The 21119-nt window shown below is 42.5% G+C and overlaps 1 protein-coding gene across 7 annotated transcripts in view; it reads left to right on the top strand.

The window, feature by feature from the left end:
- LOC121279013 (cAMP-regulated phosphoprotein 21-like) overlaps positions 1-21119 on the top strand; it is a 293633-nt gene that overhangs the window by 168455 nt on the left and 104059 nt on the right. For all 7 annotated transcript variants that reach the window (XM_041189756.1, XM_041189757.1, XM_041189755.1 and 4 more), the window contains 3 exons: positions 4687-4765; positions 8565-8624; positions 20519-20659. In XM_041189756.1, coding sequence (XP_041045690.1) covers positions 4687-4765; positions 8565-8624; positions 20519-20659 — 280 coding nt within the window. The remainder of the gene's footprint in view (positions 1-4686; positions 4766-8564; positions 8625-20518; positions 20660-21119) is intronic.

Below are 21119 nucleotides of genomic sequence, written 5' to 3'. Positions count from 1 at the left end.
CTTTCTCACGCATTCGCGCGAAAGAGCAGTTCAATCTCCCTGAGGCACGGAGCTCCCTCAGGGAGATTGAAGGGCTTCTGAAATTATGAAATAACAGATTTGTAAATTTATTTAAACATGTCCCCTCATGTGACTGTGTCGTGGATGAGGTTTCCTAAAAAACACAAAGGCGCTTGGCCTTTTTGCCTGCCCACCTACCTTAAGATTGGACGGGCAGCGATTACAATAACCTTAATTAGATCCTTAATGGGCTTAATAAGACATTTACATATTGACAGGCATGCAGCCGACTCTAGTGCATGCACACCAAACGAAACATCGCAACTCAGCGCAATGATGTCGGGATGCACGACCAACGTCATCGCGTGTCATTGTGCGCGCTGGTGTGTCAGACCCGCCCCCACACGCTCACTGAAAAATTCTGCCCTTGAAGTAGAAAACTGGGCTGTTGCCTAGCAACAAGGGGCCTACAGACAATGGAACAGCAGTTTTTGAGTTCAGTTGGTGAAGTCTAAGAATCTTAGATGAGTTGTTCTAAAGTTAAAGTAACAGTGAATGCCGAGTGGTTCTGGATCTCTAAATTGTCAGCAGTCTACTGGAAGAGGGAACAGTGGAGAGCAGATCTGCAAGGAAAAAGAGAAAGGCCCCAAGAAGACCTTTAAGTTAAGTCAAAGGACAAGGACAGGAATCTGGAACAAGATCCTGTTCACTGGAAGTGAAAGCAAGGAGCAGAGAGGAAGGCTCCAAGTTTAAAGAGTGAAAACTGCAGGATGCAGACTTTAAGCAAAATAGGCTTGCAAGAAGCCAGAAAATCCAAGGAGATAGCAAAAGACTGGTGACTCCTTACTATGGGCATGGGAAGCAGTGGTGTTCTGTTGGCATGGCTGAGTATCTGAGAAAGCATGTATGGAAGGAAAATCCTGAATGCATGTGGTGATCCAGAGGAGAGGGACGTTGGAAAGAAAGTTCGAAATACTGGAGGTGGACCCTTGCGGAAGGCCTCCTATAGAAAGTGTTGTTTGGAAGTAGATTCCAAAGTGTGTTCTTTGACAGTGGTGATTGGAAAACCCCTTGTGAAAGATGGAGTTCAGTGAGACCAGTTGGCTCATGGTGTGGGGGAGGGAGGGGGGTGGGGTAGTTGATGAGAGATCCATAGGATCCGTTTGGGGTGCCATCTGTCACTTGCTTTCAGGGTGTGGTGTGCCTGACCACTTGTCATCTATTGGTTTACATGGACTGTGTACTTACTGTGAACATTAGATTGTAAGATAACTTATGTAACTTGTGTTATCCTTACGAATATTTATTTACCTATAAAGTTAAGGTGAAGGAGTAATGTAATGTAGTTCATCTTTGCTTGTTTAATAAATGTTTTATTCTTTTGTTACGAGTTCATCAGTTGACTCCTGTGACTCTGTTCTATAGCCGCCCTCTACGTTTCTAAACAAAAAACAAAAGTTAGGATCTATCAACCTGGTTCAACCCTGGAATCTGGCTTGCCCCATAATAACATCAGCTGGGATCATAACAAGGGCAATATGACTGTGTTATTTTGAGTAGAATTTGATTAGAACTAGGCCCCTCCTCATTAATAGCTATTACAAATACCATAAAGCTTTCTGATTTCAACTAAAGAATAAATATATAGTATTGGTAACCAGTAAGGAAAAAACCTTACTAGCTCATATATTTATTATCCATAGAGATCGGTTTGCTTTTAAACTTCAAAACAATTGTACAACATGAAATCCTTATAATCTTTAAGGCAAGGAGGATGTTTTTTCTGGATTATATAGGTCCTCTGTCCTCCTCCATGCATTAACAACCTGCCTGAATAAAAATGTCAGGCTTAATCAAGTGTTCAGTGTGTGACTACCACAATTATTTTTTACTTATTCGCTCATGGAGTGTGGGCTTCGCAGGCAAGAACAGCATTTATTGCCCATCCTTAATTTCACTTGAGAAGATGATGGTGAGTCGCCTTCTTGAACAGCTGCAGTCCATGTAGTGTAGGAACACCCATCGTGGAGTTAGGAAGGGAGTTCCAGGAACTTGATCCAGCGACAGTGAAGACAGTAAGATGATGTAGTTCCATTTCAGGATGGTATGTGGCTTGGAAGGGAACTTGTAGATGGTGGTGTTCCAATGTGCCTGCTGCCCTTGTGCTTCAAGGCAGTAAAGATTGTAGGTTTGGAAGGTCCTGTTGAAAAAGATTTGGTGAGTTGCTGCAGTGCACTGGCGGTGGAGTGAGTGAACGTTTAGAGTGCTGGGGTGCCTGTCAAGCAGGCGCTTTTGTCCTAGTTGATATTTGAGCTTCCTGAGTGCTGTTAGAGCTGCACTCCTCCAGGCAAGTGAAGAGTTTTCCATTAGACTCCTTTTAATCACCAAAGCAACCACTTTTTTAATGCCATTACAGCAAAATATTATATCTAAACATACATTAAAAGCTTGTTTTTATATAATAAACTCCCAATGCATTCAAAAAGAGAAACAGATACTGAGCAATAATTAGAAGGGTTAGGGGAGGCGCCCAAAGGAGCCAAGGGAACAGTTTTTGAGAAAGCTTTTACAGGTGCAAAGGAAATTGTCAAGGCAGAAAAGTTTAAGGAGGAAGTTCCAGAGTATAGCAGGGCAGCTGAAGGTTACAACACTAAGGGAGGAGATGGGTCGGGTGGGGGAGTGAGTACAGCGGATTGTAGAATTTCAGAGTATGGGGGACACACAGGCTGGGGAGCTGAGAAGTGCCAACACTCTGTATGAACGTTTTATGCTGCTTTGGTTTTTGGACTCATTGCCTTGAGCTGATACTTATTTATGAGCTTTCCTCTCCATAAATTGCTATTGTGTTACTTTAACATCAATTCCTCAGCAGCAGCTAAACAAAGTGCACTTGCTAGATATTTATACTGCTCTGTGAAATTTTGATAGGGACACCTAATTATAATGAGTAATCAATATTTTTGTGCTGGAGTTTATTAAATAATGTACTCACACAGAGGTTCACGCAGCATCTGGTTGTTGATATGAACTTTGATCATGCAAAGTTCTGTACGAAAGTATCTGAGTTCCTAAGAGCGCTGAACAGTGATGGAATTGGACTCTCATTTAAAGTGTGCTTATAATTCCAAAGCATTTATTGTAATCTCTCTGCTCCTGATTTTTTAGGAGAGGAAAATATAACCTGTGTAATTTTTTTTCTGAACAACTCTTGTAGGATTTATAGATTGCATATTTTATAAACTTTTCCAAATCAATATATTTTAAATAATTTTAAAATACTGTAAGTGTTTGACATTGAATTGCTGAAATGTCTCATAATTTGAAACATCTTTTTGTTACACTCCCTTTTTGTAAGCATCATCTTCCATTCCCCTTCCTGAGCCCCACAATATTCTCTGCAAAGGGCATTCTTTGATTTATTATTATGAAATCAGCAGTGTGGATGTGTGTGGCCCTAGGGAGCCTTGCACTTATTGTTTCTGTTGCTATCCTCGATGCAGAGAAGCACCACGTCTTTGCTCAGTATCCCCCCAGAACAGTACAGAAAGCATCAGCCACTTGACATGTGGGGGATTGGAGGTGTAAGCCCATCTCATGTAATTTTATGAAGTTCCCACATGTTCTGCAATGACTAGCTCTGTAAAACAGTTTTATAGAGATAATTCATCTTATTATTATTGTGATTTCAGTTTCTAAAACCCAAACATTTTGTGGATTATTGATGTGCTTATTAAATTTCTTTATCTTTGGAGAAGAAGCAGCTAGTGCATTTCTTCCCAGTTTAATGAAATCCATCAAGGCAATTCTTAAAATGTGAAGGAACATATCAGAAAGCTCATTAACTGAATTTGCCTGGATAATGACAACTCTTATTAAACCTGAACGCTGAAAATAATTTTGTGTGCTGCAGCATTTATGAGCACAGCACCAGTTCAATAGGGTTATCTTATGTTAATTAGCACACTCTTAAGATGCAGGAAATATAGTTACAGGGGAAGTTACTTCATAACGTGGAGATGTTGGGCTAGAAATCGCTGGAAAAATAATGGAGAGTTCACAGCACACATTACCATTAGTGCATTAAAAAAGCAAGACATTTTTGGCAAAGAAAAGGTAGAGCAGGAGTTGCAAATTGCCACAAATTGTTGGACGATTTTCAGCGCTCAGCTGTAAGCCTTGCAAGAGTGGATGCTTGCTGGCAGCGTCTCCATTGATATTCGTTGAGTGACCAGAAATTGCTGAATTTGCTCAATACAAATTAATTTCACTGCATCGATTTAAGGCTGGTAATAAGGACCCTGTCAATGATCGAGGTGTGCCACTCCAGCAGTCTGTGAGTCATTGTAACTTCCATGGGATATGCACATAAATGTGCTGCTCCATTTAATTATTTGCTTATGATTCAGGGCCTTTTCTTCCCCTTAGCTTGGCAATCATACCAATCTGAATCACTTAGGAAGTTTTTGAGTAAATTGGTTCAGGACTGACTTGGATTAATGTGCGCTGCTTTAGGATCTAGTCTGAGTTATAATCTTTCACCTCGGTTTACCAATTTAGGTATCAGCCACAAAGGTCACTATCTCCAACCCAATAGTCCACATCAAACCAATATCTACTTTATAAATTGGAAACTTGGAATAAAAATATAATAAATGCCTTTGTTGAAAATGTGTTCTTTTGTTGCAGATTGCAGTCAAGAATATACAGACTCCACAGGGATAGATTTGCATGAATTTCTTATTAATACATTAAAGAATAATCCCAGGTTAGTACCTCCTCTTTAAAGGGATAATTGTACCCAGTAAACATTTGTTTTATAGATTTTCTTTAGAGTATTTATCTCCTAAAATTTTGCAATATCAAGCTGTATTACATTTACCACAATGTCTGAGATGAAACAACAGGTTTAACTTATACTTGGGTATATCAAGGAATTGGAATAGTGGGACAATTCTAACCCCCAAAAAGAGGTGGGTTTTGTTCAGATGAGATGTCAAAATGTTAAAAACCTGAAACAGGAATTCAACCTATCTAGAAGCCGACCAGTTCAATTTTCAGGAAGATGGATGAGGGCTGGGAAATCGATCCACTCTAAAGAGGCCAATCAGTCATGGATACCTTTGTAAGGAGGCTGCATGCTTCCATTTTTACAGGGTTTCTATTTTCAACCTATGTTATCACATGCCTCGGGAAATCTGGTGAAAGGAGGTGACAATTGTCGAATCAATCAGCTAAATGCCTTTACAGCATTTCTCGTGGGCCAGGATGAGCAGGAATGTTTTCCCAGGTCCAACAATATAACAGCAAAGGTACACTTTCATGATATTCTTTCAACAATCCTTATCAATCACCTCAACCATTATTAACTTTCCCTGACCTTCTGTGATCACTGGCTTCTGATCTTCCCCAGTCCCCCACTGTGTCCTCAGATTCTCCCGCCAACCCACCCATTTCTCCCCATTCGACCTCTAATCACATCCCCCCAATCTTCCCGGACTCCTGCAACCACACGTTGCCTACCACTCCCAGCTGCCGGTATCTCTACCCCCAACAATCACAAAACTTACTTGATCCTCAGCAGTAGCCTTTCTTTGAAGAACTTCCAAGTTGGACAGGCTGCCAAGCCTACCAAACAGGTTAGCTTCTGGATGTGAAATCTATTTTTAAAAAAAAACTCACATGCCTTGGAGTTAAAATTCCATAGCAGTCGGGGAAATGTGCTCTTCTGTAGTTTCCAATCATAACTCCTCCAGGAAACCTTATCCCACATATGGGACCAATGTCTGTTTATTACTAAAAACATTAAGACAAAATCTTGTTTAATTTTTAACTGCCAAAGATTGGCATCATTGTTGGCCAAATAAAGCATTGGTTGCAACAGAAATTGAATTCTAAAAATGCCATAAAGATACAAAATGTTGGGAATCCCTAGCGGGTTCATTAGCAAATGTAAGGGGAAAACAAAGATTATTGTTAATGTTTTGCAAATAAACTGTCAGAAAACACAAAGGAAAATGGCTAAGGGAAAATGGAACAGTATTATCCTTTTGAATGTTACCCATGATTGCCCACGAATAGTTTTCTTGTGTTATTATTGATTCTGGTACTGTAAGCTAAGTAACTTTATAAGCTTGTGAGATCAGTAATAACATTTACATGATTCCATATGTAATTTAAATATACATGTGATTGTGATCTCTTACACCCTTGCTTCTGGAAAGAAATGACTACACAATTTTTCTTAATTCATTCACGGGATGTGGTCTTCGCTGGCTGGGTCAGCATTTATTGCCCATCCCTAGTTGCCTTTGAGAAGGTGGTGGTGAGCTGCCTTCTTGAACTGTTGCAGTCCATGTGTGTAGGTACACCCACAGTGCTGTTAGGAAGGGAGTTCCAGGATTTTGACCCAGTGACAGTGAAGGAACAGTGAAGGGTGGTGAGTGGCTTGGAGGGGAACTTCCAGGTGATGGTGTTCCCATGTGCCTGCTGCCCTTGTCTTTCTAGATGGTAATGGCTGTGGGTTTGGAAGATGCTTTCTCAGGAGCCTTGGTGAATTCCTGCAGTGCATCCTGTAGATGGTACACACTGCTGTCACTGTGTGTCAGTGGTGGAGGGAGTGAATGTTTGTCGTTGTGGTGCCAATCAAGTGGGCTGCATTGTCAAGAATGGTGTTGCTGGAGCTGCACTCATCCAGGCAAGTGGAGAGTATTCTATCAATTAGAAAAGATTGACTTAAAAGAACAACTGTTATCATCAGTGACTTTGGTTCTGCCTGAGTTTAAGTGCAGTCCGACTAAAAGAAGTAAGCTTCTTTCCCAATGAGGACCGTCAATGCATTTCAAAACAATTGAGATATGGGGCAGAATTTTTCGCTTGGCGTGCGGGCGTGTGCCCGACCTACTCAAACGTGAAATAGCGTGTGGTAACCTGCACTTGCGCGATGTTTCGGTCAGCGGGTGCACGCGAGAATCGGCAGCAGGCCCGCCAACAATTAAGCAGCTTATTAAGGCCATTAACATTGTAATTGATGGGGATTTTTTTGTTGCCTGTCCAACGTTACGGTTGGCAAGCAGGCGAATTGGCCAGCCGGCCTTTACCTTTCTGAGGAAACCTCATCCTAGGGCGGGATGAGGTTTCCAATATTAAATGTAAAAAAATGTTTGGGCAGAATTTTCATTATCCATATGTGCAGGTGACTGATTCTGATGCATGGACATTTTTTTTTTGACTTTTTATATCTTTCTTTATTGCTTTTGGATTCTTCAGATCCCTGAGGCAGCTCACATCCTAACTCACACCAAGCCCTGTATACCTATCACCCCTGTGCTCAGTGACCTACATTGGCTCCCAGTCCAGCAATGTCTCTTTGTTTATAATTATCATTCTGTTTTCAAATCACTCTAGAACCTTGCACCTCTTATCTGCAATCTCCTCTAGCCCTACAAGCCTTTTGAGAACTATATGCTCCTCAACTTTTGGCCTCTTTCCCAGTTGTGATTTTAATCACTTCGCCATTGGCTTTCATGTCTTCAGCTATCTAGGCCCTGTGCTCTGTAATTCCCTCTGTACCTCTCACTCCTCCTTTAAGATGCCCCTTAAAACCTACTTTGTTAACTAAGCTTTTGGTCATCTGACCTAATATCTCCTTATGTGGCTCGGTATCGAGTTTTGTTCAATAATGATCTAGTGAAGCACCTTGGGACATTTTACCATGTTGGAGTTGCTAAATAAATAAAAGTTGCGGTTGAGAAGGGGAAGAATTTGGAAGGCCTACCTACCCTATAAAATAACCTTTTTGTGAGTCCAGACCATTGAGAATTACCCACACCTGCCTCCTTGCTACTTAGCTGAGGGATAATTCCATGTATGTGGGGGAAATTGAGAAGATAATTGGTCCAAATGAGTGACTTTATAAAGTAATTATTTATAAAAACTTAATATAGTCGTGGTGAAAATTACTACTCTCATCTTCATTTGATAATTCAGCTTCTGTGAGGAAATTGCCTGCTTCATCATTTTGACACCTTTTGTTCTTGGAAAGACAGATTGTCCAAGAAAAGACTAAAACATTAAGTATTGAAGAGCAATTCGCATGACCCAATGAACACGCATAGTTTGGGTTGAATGATGCCTCTTACTAGCACGGGATTTGTTTAAGCAAAATGGAGCAGTTTTAAACAACCTAGTCAGGTATGAAAATTCACGTTAAGTTAGATTCAATGAAGGTAGCATTAAGGAGTACAGTACTGATCCCTCTGTGCTAGGAGTGTTAGCAAGTGGGCACTCACTCTCAATCTTTCCATGCACCGAGTTCTCAGTGCTAGCCAGCAACCAGATGGTGGTGACCATCTTATGATGAGTCGCACTTGCAGCAGTCAGTTTAAGATTCTCATTGGCAGGGAGCTGAAAGCAAGTGGCCTTCTCACTCTATTGGTTGGAAAAATGATATGTTGGGGTGCGCAGAACAATCAAGATCAAAATAGGGGAAATGATTCATTTAATGTTTGTTATCAATGGTCATTAATGTTTATATTTATATTGACTTAATGATTATCATTTTCCAGGGACAGAATGATGCTGTTAAAAATGGAACAGGAACTAATAGATTTTATCAATGATAACAAGTAAGTGATTACATTTGATTTATTGCTTTAAACACAAACATTTTAGATAAGGTATATTTATTTAGATGTTAATTTTATTCACTGCTCATATAAAATCATGTAATTTGTTGCAGATTTTAGATAGTGCTTAAAGAGTTGTCGTTTTTAAGTAAATTTTGTGTTTGAGATTATTAACTACAGGTATTTACAGATATTAAATTTCAATAAAAATGAGTATTACAGGAGACATTTAGGGAAGGGGAGAATAAAATGCCATAGTTTTATTCTGATGGAGTACATTTTGTTCAAAGCACTCTTCCAATTTACACTGAAAAGAATACATTGATTAAGAAGTTAGCTTTATTTGGCTGGATTTTATGTCCAGCGAGTGGGAGCCATGGTGGAAGTGGTTGTATCTTCCCCAGGGGCAGCTGTATTGGTGGGGGCGGGGGGAGAGGCGGTGGAGGAAGTATTGCAGAGGCCAGGCTGGCAGGCCCTAGAGAAGGGAATTGAGGGATGAGTGGACAGGGCAGCTTGAGTGGGTGTGACCTCCAATTGAAATATGGGGCACATAAAGGAAACCTCTTCCCTACTTTCCCACCCGAAGCCAGAGCAGTGTTACTTGCCAGTTTTCCAATCCATTATCGGCCTCAACCTGCCACCTATGAAAGAGCAGCCGAGGTGGGAAATGGCCATTAATTGGCCACTTAAGGGTTTCAGTAGACACAAGGACAAGCAAGCTTCCTTATGCCTTCCTGCCACTCATAAAATTACAATGGGGGCAGGGCAGGAGTGTAGATGCCAGGAAAGTCACCCATGGCATTTCACATGTCTCCTCTCGCCTGCAAACCTGCCGCAGTGGAGGGTAAAATTCTGCCCATTATCCTCACCAAGCCTGATTAATAACATCCATGTTTCAGACTCCAGGTTCTTTTAAAACTAAGCATCTTTGGAGTCTCTTTGTGGCTCAAATGAACACTGATATACAAAGTTAATTTTCCGTTTAAATAAATCTTTGGGCTCTTTGAATAATAATAGAATAACAGCACTGAAGGGGGCCATCATGCCTGTGAAGGCACATTGAAAAAGCCATCCAATTAGCACCAATCCCCTGTCCTTTCCCCATTCCTCTATCACTTTTTTTTCCTTTTCAAGTATTTATCCAATTCCCTTTTGAAAGCTATTCATCCATCAGCCTCCAACACCATTTCAAGCAGTGCATTCCTATCATAACAAATCAGTGTATTGAAAAATATCTCACCAATGGTTCTTTTTCCAAATACCATATATGTGACCTCTGCTTAATAGCTCTTCCTTATTTACACTATCAAAAGCACTTCATAATTCTGAACACCTCAGTTAAATCGTCCTTTAACCTTCCGTGCAGTAAGGAAAATAATCCATCTTCTCTAGTCTCTCCACATAACTGAAGTTCTGTATTCATCAAACCAATCTCCTTTGCACCCTCTCTAAGGCCTTGACACCCTTCTTAAAGTGTAGCACCCAGAACTGGGCACAATACTCTATCTGAGCTGCAACAAATCATTTATAAAGATTTAACATAATCTCCTTGCTTTTGTATTCTAAGCTTCTAGTTATAAAGCCACAAGAACACAAGAAATAGGAGCAGGAGCCTGCTCCATCATTCAATACAATCATGGCTGATGTTAGGCTTCAACTCCATTTTCCTGCTCACTCTCCACATCCCTTAATTCACTGAGAGACTAAAAATCTGTCTTTCCCAGCCTTAAATGTATTCAGTGACAGAGCATTCACAACCTCTGGTGTAGAGAATTCCGAAGATTCACAACCCTTTGAGTGAAGTAATTCTTCCTCATCTCAGTGTTAAATAATCAGCCTCTTATCCTGACTCTGTGCACTGTGTTTTACATTCCCTGACCGGTGGAAACAATATCTCCTCATCTGCCATGTCAAGACCCTTCAGAATTTTATGGGTTTAAATGAGGTTGCCTCTCATTCGTCTAAACTCCAGAGAATATAATCCCAATTTACTCAGTCTCTCATCATGGAACAACCACATCATCCCAGAGATCAATTTAGCGAACCTTCACTGTACCATGTCCAAGGAAAGTTTTTCCTTTCTTAAATGCGGAGACCTGAACTACGCATAGTACTCCAGATGTGCTCTCACTAAAACCCTGTACAATTGTCTTCTTTACTCTTATACTCCAGTCCCCTTGCAATAAAGGCCAACATGCCATTTTCCTTCCTAATTGCTTACTGCACCTGCATGGTAACTTTCTGCGTTCCTTGTATGAGCACACCCTCTTTGAACATCAACACAAGTTTCACACTTTAAAAAAAAATGCAGCTTTTCTATTATTATGACCAAAGTAAATAACTTTACGCTTCTCTACATTATTCTCTGCCTGCCACCTTGTTGCCATCTTTACCTATCTACATCCCTTTGCAACCTCTCTGTGTCCTCCTCACAGCTTACTTTTCCACCTATCTTGGTATCATCAGCAAACTCAAATACATTACTCTCGGTCTCTTCATCTAAGTCATTAATATAGGCCGGGATTTTCCGGCCCCGTCGTGGGTGGGACCCTCCGCAGGTGGGGTGGCGCCCCAGTCAGAAGTCCATTGACTTGTGGCAGGACCGGAAGCTCCCAGTGGCGGGCAGGTGTGGAAAATCCTGCTCATAGATTGTAAAGGATCAGCACTGATCCTTGCGGCATTCCACTATTCACTGCCTGCAAACTTGAAAAAGCCCATTTATGCTCACTCTCTGATTTTTATCCATTAACCAATCCTCTATCCATGCTACTATATTGCCCCGAATTCCATGAAATATCATGCCTGTTAACCTTTTGCGCGGCACCTGCTGGAATGCCTTTTGGAAATCCAGGCATACTACCTCTACTGGTTCCCCTTTATCTATCCTACTAGTTACATTCTCAAAAAACTCTAATAAATTTGTCAAACAGGATTTCCCTTTCGTAAAACCATGTTGACTTATTCTAATCATACTATGCTTTTCTAAGTACATTGTTAAAACTTGCTTAATAATGGATTCCAACATTTTCCTAACAACTGTTAGGCTAACTGGCTTGTAGTCCACTATTTTCTCTCCCCACCAGCACCCCTCCCCCTCCACCCCCCCCAGTCCTCTCTTAAAAAGCAGTGTAATGTTTGTCAACTTCCAACCTAATAGGACTGTTCCCTTTTCTAAGGAATTTTGGAAAATCATAGCTAGCACATCCACCATCTCTGCGGCCATGTCTTTTAGAATCCTAGGATGTAAACCATCAGGGATTTGTCAGATTTCATTCCCTTAAGTTTCTCCAATACTTTTTTCTCTGCTGATATTAATTTCCTGAATTTCTTCTCTTTTTAGCCCCTAGGTTACTGTCAATTTCTGGTATGGAACTTGTGTCTTCTAATCTGAAGACAGACACAAAACATTTGTTCAATGCCTCTGCTACTTCTTGATTTGCCATGATAATTTCTCCTGTCTCTGCTTCTAAGGGACCAATGTTTACTTTAGCTACTCCCTTTCTATACTTATAAAAGCTTCTACAATCTGTTTCTATATATATATATATATATATATATATATGTTTTTGTTTTTATATTTCTGGCCACAGATCTTGTATGGCTTTTTAACAGCTTTAACTTTTGCTGCCATCTGCAAGACTTGTGTATGGACACCCCCATGCTTCTCTGTTCCTCTACCACCTTTAAAATTATACCATTTATTTGTTTATATTGCCTCTCATTCTTCCCACCACTTCACAATTCTCTATTATATTTCATCTGCAGTGTGTTTTCTCAGTTCACCATCAAAATGCATGACTTCTCCCTGAAGTCTATTACCAACCTGCTCACTTGTTTACTACATTTCTGACTTTTGTGCCATCTGCAAACTTTGAAATTATGCTCTGTTTACCCAAGTGTAGGTCATTCATATAATACCACTCCTAGAAGACTCCACGACATAATGTCCTTCAGTCTGAAAAACAAGCATTTACCACTATTCTCTGCTTTCCGACCCTTACTTAGCCAATTTTGTATCCACACTGCTACTATCCAGTTAAACTCACAGGCTTCACTTTTGCTAACAAAATTATCTGGCATTTTATAAAATACCTATTGCAGTCCGAATATACAACATTAATTGCACCACCTTCAAAAACATTTCCCAGTGCGTCATCATTGAACTCAATCAAGTTAGTCAAGCATGACCTACCATTAACAAATCCATGCTGGCTGTCATTTATTAACCCGTATTCCGAGTGACAATTCTTTTTGTCTTGGATAATTGCCACTAGCTGTTTTCTCATTATTTACGATAGGCTGACTTGCCTTGTAGTTGCCAGGTTTATCACTTCCCCCTTTTGTTTGAACAGGAACATTTGCAACAACCTCACCGATGCTCTTAAGCAGCAGACAATGTATACAAACCAGAACAGGTGTATTTTCTACTTTGAGCTCTGCCAATGTTTTAAGGATCTCTTTATTTATTTTTATCCCATACAAACGCTCTACTCCCTCTTCCTTTACTGTGACATTGGCAGCATCCTCTTCTTCAGTGAAGACAGATGCAAAATACTAATTTCTTAGCTCTGCCATGCCCTCTGTTTCCAAACGAAGATCTCTCTTTTGGTCCTTAATCAGTCCCACCCTTCCTTTGACTAATCTTTTACTGTTTAGGGGTTTAATGAAAGATTACCCGATAATCTATTCTTATGCGGTTTCTTTGCCCCTCTTCTTTCCTTTTAATTTCTGCTCTGAACTTTCAGTATTCAGCTTGGCCCCTTGCTGCATTATAGGGGGGAATTTTCTCCCCGTCAGGCGGGCTGGTCGGGGGCGAGGGCAGAGCCGATCGCCACCCACAATCGGCTGCGTGCTGCCATTTTATGTGGGCGGGGCAATTAAGGCCCGCCCAGCGTGACGCGCACTCAAGCGCTCAGCGCTACCTGTGCAGGTGGGGGGAGGATGGAAAGCCGGGGCCTGCGGCTTTCGCGCAAGCGTGCAAAAGAGCGCAGAAATCTCTGAGGCACAGAACTGCCTCAGGGAGATTAAGTTCAGTTCAAAAGATTTTTAAAATAAAAAAATAAAATTATTCAGACATGTCCTCTCACTGTCACCGTGTCACATGAGCTGGAACATGTTTATGAATTTTTATAAAAAAGTGTTATTTAAATTTATTTAAAACCGTGGATGAGGTTTCATGAGAAATGCAAAGGCCGCCTGGGCTCTTCGCTTTCCCGCCAACCTTAAGGTCGGACAGGCAGCCCTGACAATCACTTCAATTAGGTAATTAATGGCCTTAACAGGCCCTTGACTGTTCAGCCGGTACGCAGCCGACTCCGGTGCACGCCCACCGAACTGAAGATTGGAATGACACACAGTGGCGTCAGGACACACGCCCGACATCACCATGCGTCATTTTACGCATTGCTGTGTGCAGGGTACGCCCCCATATGCCAAACGGAGATTCTGGCCATAATCCTGATATTTATCATAAACTTCCTTTTTGTGTTTCATTTTAATCTCCATAACTTTTAGTCTTTAAGGATGGCCTTCCCTCGCCTTCCTAGGAATAAGCCTAGTCTGTACCCAAATGATCTCTTCCTCTAAGGCCTCCTTTATTCACTTCCTGTTTCACCTGCCAACTTTTGATTCCAATCCACCTGGGCTAGGTCACCTCTCAACGCACTAAAATTACAGAGGAGAAACAGCAGAGAAACAGACCATTCAGCCCAACTAGTTTATGAAATTAGCCCTTTATCAATTGAGTATTTCCATATTTGATTGGATCTTATCCAGTTCCATAATTTCTAAACCTGACGATAATGTGATCACTGTTTCCAAAATGCTTCCCCACTGAACCATGCTCTTAATCTTTCTCCAGATCCAGGTCACTATTGCTCTTTCTCTTCTGATTGAAACAGCAAGAGTATTCTTTTGTACACATTTCATGAATTCATCCCCCTATTTACTCTTTACACTATCATTTTCCCAGTCTATATTAGGATAACTGAAGTCCCCCATTATCACCACTATAAAGGTCATAAAGTCATAGGGGAAAATTTTCCCCCCGTTGGTGGGGGGAAGTGCAGGAGCGGGCATGGGCATGTGCTCCTCTGATTGGGGGCGCACCACCATTTGACGTGGACAGGCCAATTAAGGCCTGCCTAACATGATGTCCGCCAGGAATCACTATGCGCTCCCTGTGCGGGCGGGTAGGGGGGGATTCCCTCAGCCGAGAGGCTAAGTGCTGCCTCAGGGAGATTGGCTCCAGATTTAAAAATGTTAAGCAAATGATAACATTTCCCTGACATGTCCCCTCATGTGGCAAAGAACAAAGGACAAAGAAAAGTACAGCACAGGAACAAGCCCTTCAGCCCTCCAAACCTGCGCCGATCATATTGCCTGTCAAACTAAGATATTTTGCACTTCCGGGGCCCCTCTATTCCCATCCTATTCATGTATTTGTCAAGCTGCCTGTTAAACAACACTATCGTACCTGCTTCCACCACCTCCTCTGGCAGTGAATTCCAGACACACACTACCCTCTGTGTAAAAAAACTTGCCCTGCACATCTCCTCTAAAGTTTTCTCCTCTCACCTTAAATCTATGTCCCCTAGTAATTGACTCTTCCACTCGGGGAAAAGATCATGTGACACTGTCACATGAGCTGGGACATGTCCATCACTTTCAGTGAAACCTTTATTAAATATTTAAAAACGCTTATGAAACCTCATCCCACCTGTGGATGAGATTTCATGCTTTTTCTTAAGCCTGCCGGGGCTCCAGGTCTGCCCGCCAGCCCTAAGGCTGGACGGGCAGGTCCATTAATGAGGTTAATTACTTTTCAAATGGCTACAATAGGCTGTTGAGAGGCCGGCAGGTGCACAGGTGATTCGGCTGTGCCCCTGCCAACCTGAAAATGGAAGTGAAGCAGGGTGACATTGGGAGTTTCACGCGACATCATCCCGTGTCATTTTGTGTGTCGGTGAGTGGGCCACACCCCTGCATGCTGACCGGAAGATCCTCCACATAGAATTATACAACACAGAAACAGACCCTTCTGTCCATCATGTCCGTGCTGGCCATCAAGCATCTATCTATTCTAATCCCATTTCCCAGCACTTGGCCCGTAGCCCTGTATGCTATGGTGTTTCAAGTTCTCATCGAAATACTTCTTAAATGTTGTGAGGGTTCCTGCCTCTACCAGCCCCTCAGGCAGTGTGTTCTAGATTCCCACCACCCTCTGGGTGAGAAAAATTTTCTTCAAATCCCCTTTAAACGTCCTACCCTTTACCTTAAATCTATGCCCCTTGGTTATTGACACCTCTGCTAAGGGGAAAAGTTTATTCCTATCTGCCCTATCTATGCCCCTCATAATTTTGTATACCTCTATCAGGACCCCCTCAGCCTTCTCTGCTCTAAGGAAAACAACCCTAGCCTATCCAGTCTCTCTTCATAGCTGAAAAACTCCAGCCCAGGCAACATCCTGGTGAATCTGCTCTGCACCCTCTCCAGTGCAATCACATTCTTCCTATAGTGCGGTGACCAGAACTGCACGCAGTACTCCAGCTGTGGCCTAACTAGCATTTTGTACAGCTCCAACATAACTTCCCTGCTCTTGTGTTCTATGCCTCAGCTAATAAAGGCATGTATCCCATATGCCTTCTTAACCACCTTATCTACCTGTGCTGCTGCCTTCAGAGATCTATAGGGCTATGGACATGTACACCCAGGTCCCTCTGATCCTCTGTACTTCCTGGGGTCCTACCATTCTTTGTGTACTCCCTTGCTGTGTCAGTCCTCCCAAAATGCATCACTTCGCACTTCTTCCATCTTTTTGTAATTTACATCCAAGTTTGCTCCTCTTTCTCCTTCCTGCTATTTGGTGGCCTATAGTGCACAATGGAGATAATGGCTTGCAATTTCCTCCACCATCCCAAGTTAGGCATATTGGGCAGAATTTTGCCCTTGATGGGCGTGCGGGCCCCACCGGCTCGGCAGTGGGTGGACAGCCGACCCCTGGGAGAAGGTGGGGTGGGGGTGGGTAGGGATTCCCCAACTGTCAAAGTTCATGCGGGCGAAAGAGCGCACATCTCCCTGAGACTAAGTGCTGTCTCAGGGAGATTACTGACAGTCTAAAAAACTTTAAAAATAAAAAAATAAAAAAATTGTTAACATGTCCCCCTTGTGACAATGTCACATAAGATGGGACATGTTAGTAAGAAGCACAGAAATTTTATTAAAGTTTTTAAAAATGGACATGAAACCTCATCCTGCCGATGGATGAGTTTTCATGTTTTTTCAGAAGCACGCTGGGGCTCCTGGCTGCCCGCCAGCCTTAAGCTTGGGCAGGCAGGTCTTTAATTATCTTAATGATCCTGCCAATGGCCTCAATGGCTGATTTCACTGTCCACCCACCTTCCTAAATATTTACATGGGGCAGGATGACATCAGAGGTTCCCCCGACGTCATCCCGCATCATTTTTGTGTCGGCGAACGGGCTCTGCGCCCAACTCGCCAACGGGAAAATTTGGGCCATTGTGACTGAAACCATGGGAAAATTGGATAGAGAAGCCAACCGTCACATTTCTACCTTGACCTAAAGTTTCCTCCTGCCCCACGAGGGAAGGTCAACAGCAAATCCTTCAACACCCGACTGCCCATAAACATGACAGAGTTAGGGGTTGAATTATATCATAGAGGCACAAGTCATCTTGCTAGGGCCAAAGTTGGGTAGTGACCCCGCTTTGGCCAGTGGCAGGACTCAGAGAGATAGATTCCCAGCAGTGGCCAAAATGGCTGCTGGGGCTACCATCCCTATTAAGAAAGACAGCTAGCTTCCAAGAGATGCTGGCCCAATCAGAGGCTGGAAGCCGCAGCCGCACCATTACTAGCAGTGACTATTGTTGAGGTTGTAGCTACAGGATGAGGGGCACATCGATGACCAGGCTCCCATGAAGAGCAGGAAAGCGGTCTGAGCCAGGCAGGAAGGCCTCCATGGTTGTTAGAGAAGATGGGAGGCGGGGTTTGTCAGTGAGGGCAGGCAGATAGATCCCTCTATGAGCTATTGAATGTCCAAGAAGGAGCCACCCACTACCCCCCAACAAACTACCAGCAGCCCCTCCCATTACCCCCCACCTCAGGCTCTTCCTCCCCCGTCTCCGAACCCATATGGAGACCATCGGGTTTCACTGGATGGTCTCATCATGTGGTGGCAGGCCAGCCCCGATGTCAGCAAAATGCCCACAGAGGCTGGAAGAAGCATTAACGGCCATTGAATGGCTCAATTGGGCTCCCATGGGCAGCACATCTGCCAGCCTTCCCGCCACTGGAAAAATGACATGGTGGCAGGAAGATGTCAGGCACACCCTCAATGCCACCCTGCACCATTTTTCCAGCCTTCCCACATACCAGCTTGCTGCCAAGCAGCTGGCAAAATTCCAATCTGGGCTGGGAAACAAAGCTAATTTCTCTGCCTTTCACTGCTAATCCTGCCCCTCACCTCTCATGGGACAGAACTTGCCCTTGGATGGTATTAAATGGCCTTGGAATATTAACTAATGAATATGGTTCTGTGAGGCCAACTATATCGGGTTGTTGGACACCTCTTTCAACTTCAGCACAGGACTCCAGATTTTAGTGAAAAGGACTTTACAGAGTTTTAACATGGCTGAGATTATCGAAGTCTTATCCTGCTACATTGCCTGGGTTGTTGGCAATAGGTCCACCTAATTCTTTTATTATTGTATCTCGTAGAAAGTTATTCACAACTGAGATTTTTTAATATTCGTTCATATCCCATGGACATGCCCGTGGGCATCACTGGCTAGGCCAGCATGTATTGCCTTCCATAATTGCCCTTGATGGTACATATAACGCTGATATAGTTCCAAGTCAGGATGGTGTGTGACTTGGCAGGGAGCTTGCGAGTGGTAGTGTTCCCATGCATTTGTTTCCCTTGTCCATCTCTGTGGTAGAGATCATGGGTTTGGGAGGTGCTGTCGAAGGAACCTTGGTGAATTGCTTGCAGTGCATCTTGTAGATGATGCACAATAATGCTACTGTGCATCAGTGGTAGAGGAAGTGAATGTTTATTATGGTGGATGGGATGCTGATCAAGTGGGCTGTTTTGTCCTGGATGGTGTTCTTGAGTGTTGAGCTTCTTGAGTGTTGTTAGAGCCGTACTCTTCCAGGCAAGTAGAGAGTATTCCATCACATTCCTGACTTGTGCTTTGTAGATGGTGGATAGGCTTTGGGGAGTCAGGAGGTGAGTTACTCTCCACAGGATTCCCAGCCTCTGATCTGCTCTTGCAGCTACAGTATTTATATGGCTAGTCCAGTTCAGTTTCTCATCAATGGTAACTCCCAGGATGTTGAGCAACCAGAGAAGATGGTTAAATTCTCTCTTGTTGGAGATGGTCATTGCCTGGCACAAATGTTATTTGCCACTTATCAGCCTAGGCCTAAATATTGTCCAGGTCTTGCTGAATATGGACATGGACTGCTTCAGTTTCTGAGGAGTTGCAAATTGTGCTGAACATTGTGCAATCATCAGTGAACATCCCCACTTCTGACCATATGATGGAGGTTAGGTCATTAATGAAGATGGTTGGGCCTAGGACACTACCCTGAGGAACTCCTGCAGCAAAGTCCTGGCACTGAGATGTTTAGCCTCCAACAACCACAACCATCTTTCTTTGTGCCAGTGGAGAGTCGTCCCTCTCATTTCCATTGATTCCAGTTTTGATAGGGCTCCTTGATGTCACACTCAGTCAAATGCTCCCTTAATATCAAGGACAGTCACTCTCACCTCTTCTCGAGTTCAGTTCTTTTGTCCATGTTTGGACCAAGGCTGTAATGCGGTCAGGTGCTGAGTGGCCCTGAGTGGCCATTTCATAGAATATTAGGAGTTAACAATGTGGTGTGAACTAGAGACCAGGCTAGAACTGCAGTTGCAGATTCCTTTCACTGTAGGACATTAGTGAACGTGTTGGGATTTTATAATATTGTTTTCATGACAATTTTTCTTGGTCCTAAAATTAACAGATGTATTGAATTCACTTTCACAATTTGTCATCCTGGGTTTTAATACTGTAACTAGACAATTTTAGGAATGCTTCCTGCCAGAGGCCTATTTTTCTTTCAGATGCTTGGGACTTGCGCTCATGGGCTTTCCCATTGTTCATCCTATCCTGTATGAAGATGCTCAAAGAGTTGGCTGGCTACAATTTGTATAATATACCAGTGTCACTCTGTGCACTGCAGCTCCCTCTAAGTCTAATGAACACCACCACATTTATTATCCAGGAGAGGTGCATAGCACAAATCTTTTTTTTAAAAATCTTTGGCAGAGGTTTCACAGAAATTGCCAGGACTTACTGCTGGTAATTTTTGTCCCTCTCCTAGTCGGAAGAGTCTAACTGCATTAAAACTGGATGATTCATTAATCAGGGACCTGTTAAATGTTTACAGTACCAGTAACATTTTTAATAAAGCAAACTATGAATATTTGCATTATATATAAAATTCCTTTTAGAGTAAAAATAGTGGGAGTGAATTTCCGCTGAGCTTCTGCTTGCCCACCATAATTTTGGATTAAAGAGCTGTTTTTCAAAGGTTTGTGTAGCTCTTCTGCCAAAGTTATAGTGAATGATCTGGAGATTGTGTGGGAAATGTCACATTCCATTGTGCCCAATTGCTCCAGTCCATGGCCATTATTACATTGCTTACCTGACTGTTTTGCTTCTCTTCCTGTGCCCTATTTCCCAATCAGAAGCTCTGCTCCCAGCCTAACTTTGTGTATTAGCATGAGAGATCTCTTATTTTCAAGTAAGTCTATGTCTATATTTCAAGTAAGCTCAATGAATTATCTTCATTGGGAAGGAATTGACTTTATTTGTTTTTTTCTCTCCTAGCAATCACTATAAGAAATTCCCTCCAATGTCATCATATCATCGGATGTTGGTGCACAGGGTAGCAGCTTATTTTGGAATGGATCATAATGTAGATCAAACAGGAAAATCTGTTATAATCAATAAAACTAGCAATACTAGAATGTAAGTATATTACCTATTCTTAACGTTGATTATCTTTCAAAAATGATCGTCTATGGTAAATGAATCTCTTTTATTGTTCATTTACACACATGATTCTATCACACCCAGTCCAGCACAATAGTCTACGTAAAGCTTACAGTTTATCCCTTCCTGCTGCAGCCTGTGCATTATCCAATGATGCACATCATAACTGGAACTCTCCACTCAACACCCCTCCCCTGGCTTCCTGTCCTTGCAATCACTCTACCATATCCACTGACTGCCAAAAACCCATAAGCTGGTTGAAACCATCCATGCTGCACCTCACTTACCAACCTAAGGTGGCCTATCCAATCCACCTACTGCCCGCCTTCAATCTCGTCCCATATGGAGCACCTTTCCTGTGCAAGATTTACCAGCAGACATCCTTTGGATCTAGGAATGGGAAACACAGGAAGTCACTAACAAATTCCTTGTGACA

This window comes from Carcharodon carcharias, chromosome 6 (assembly GCF_017639515.1).
Source record: "Carcharodon carcharias isolate sCarCar2 chromosome 6, sCarCar2.pri, whole genome shotgun sequence".
NCBI lineage: Eukaryota > Metazoa > Chordata > Chondrichthyes > Lamniformes > Lamnidae > Carcharodon > Carcharodon carcharias.
This window is presented reverse-complemented; position numbering and strand designations above follow the sequence as displayed.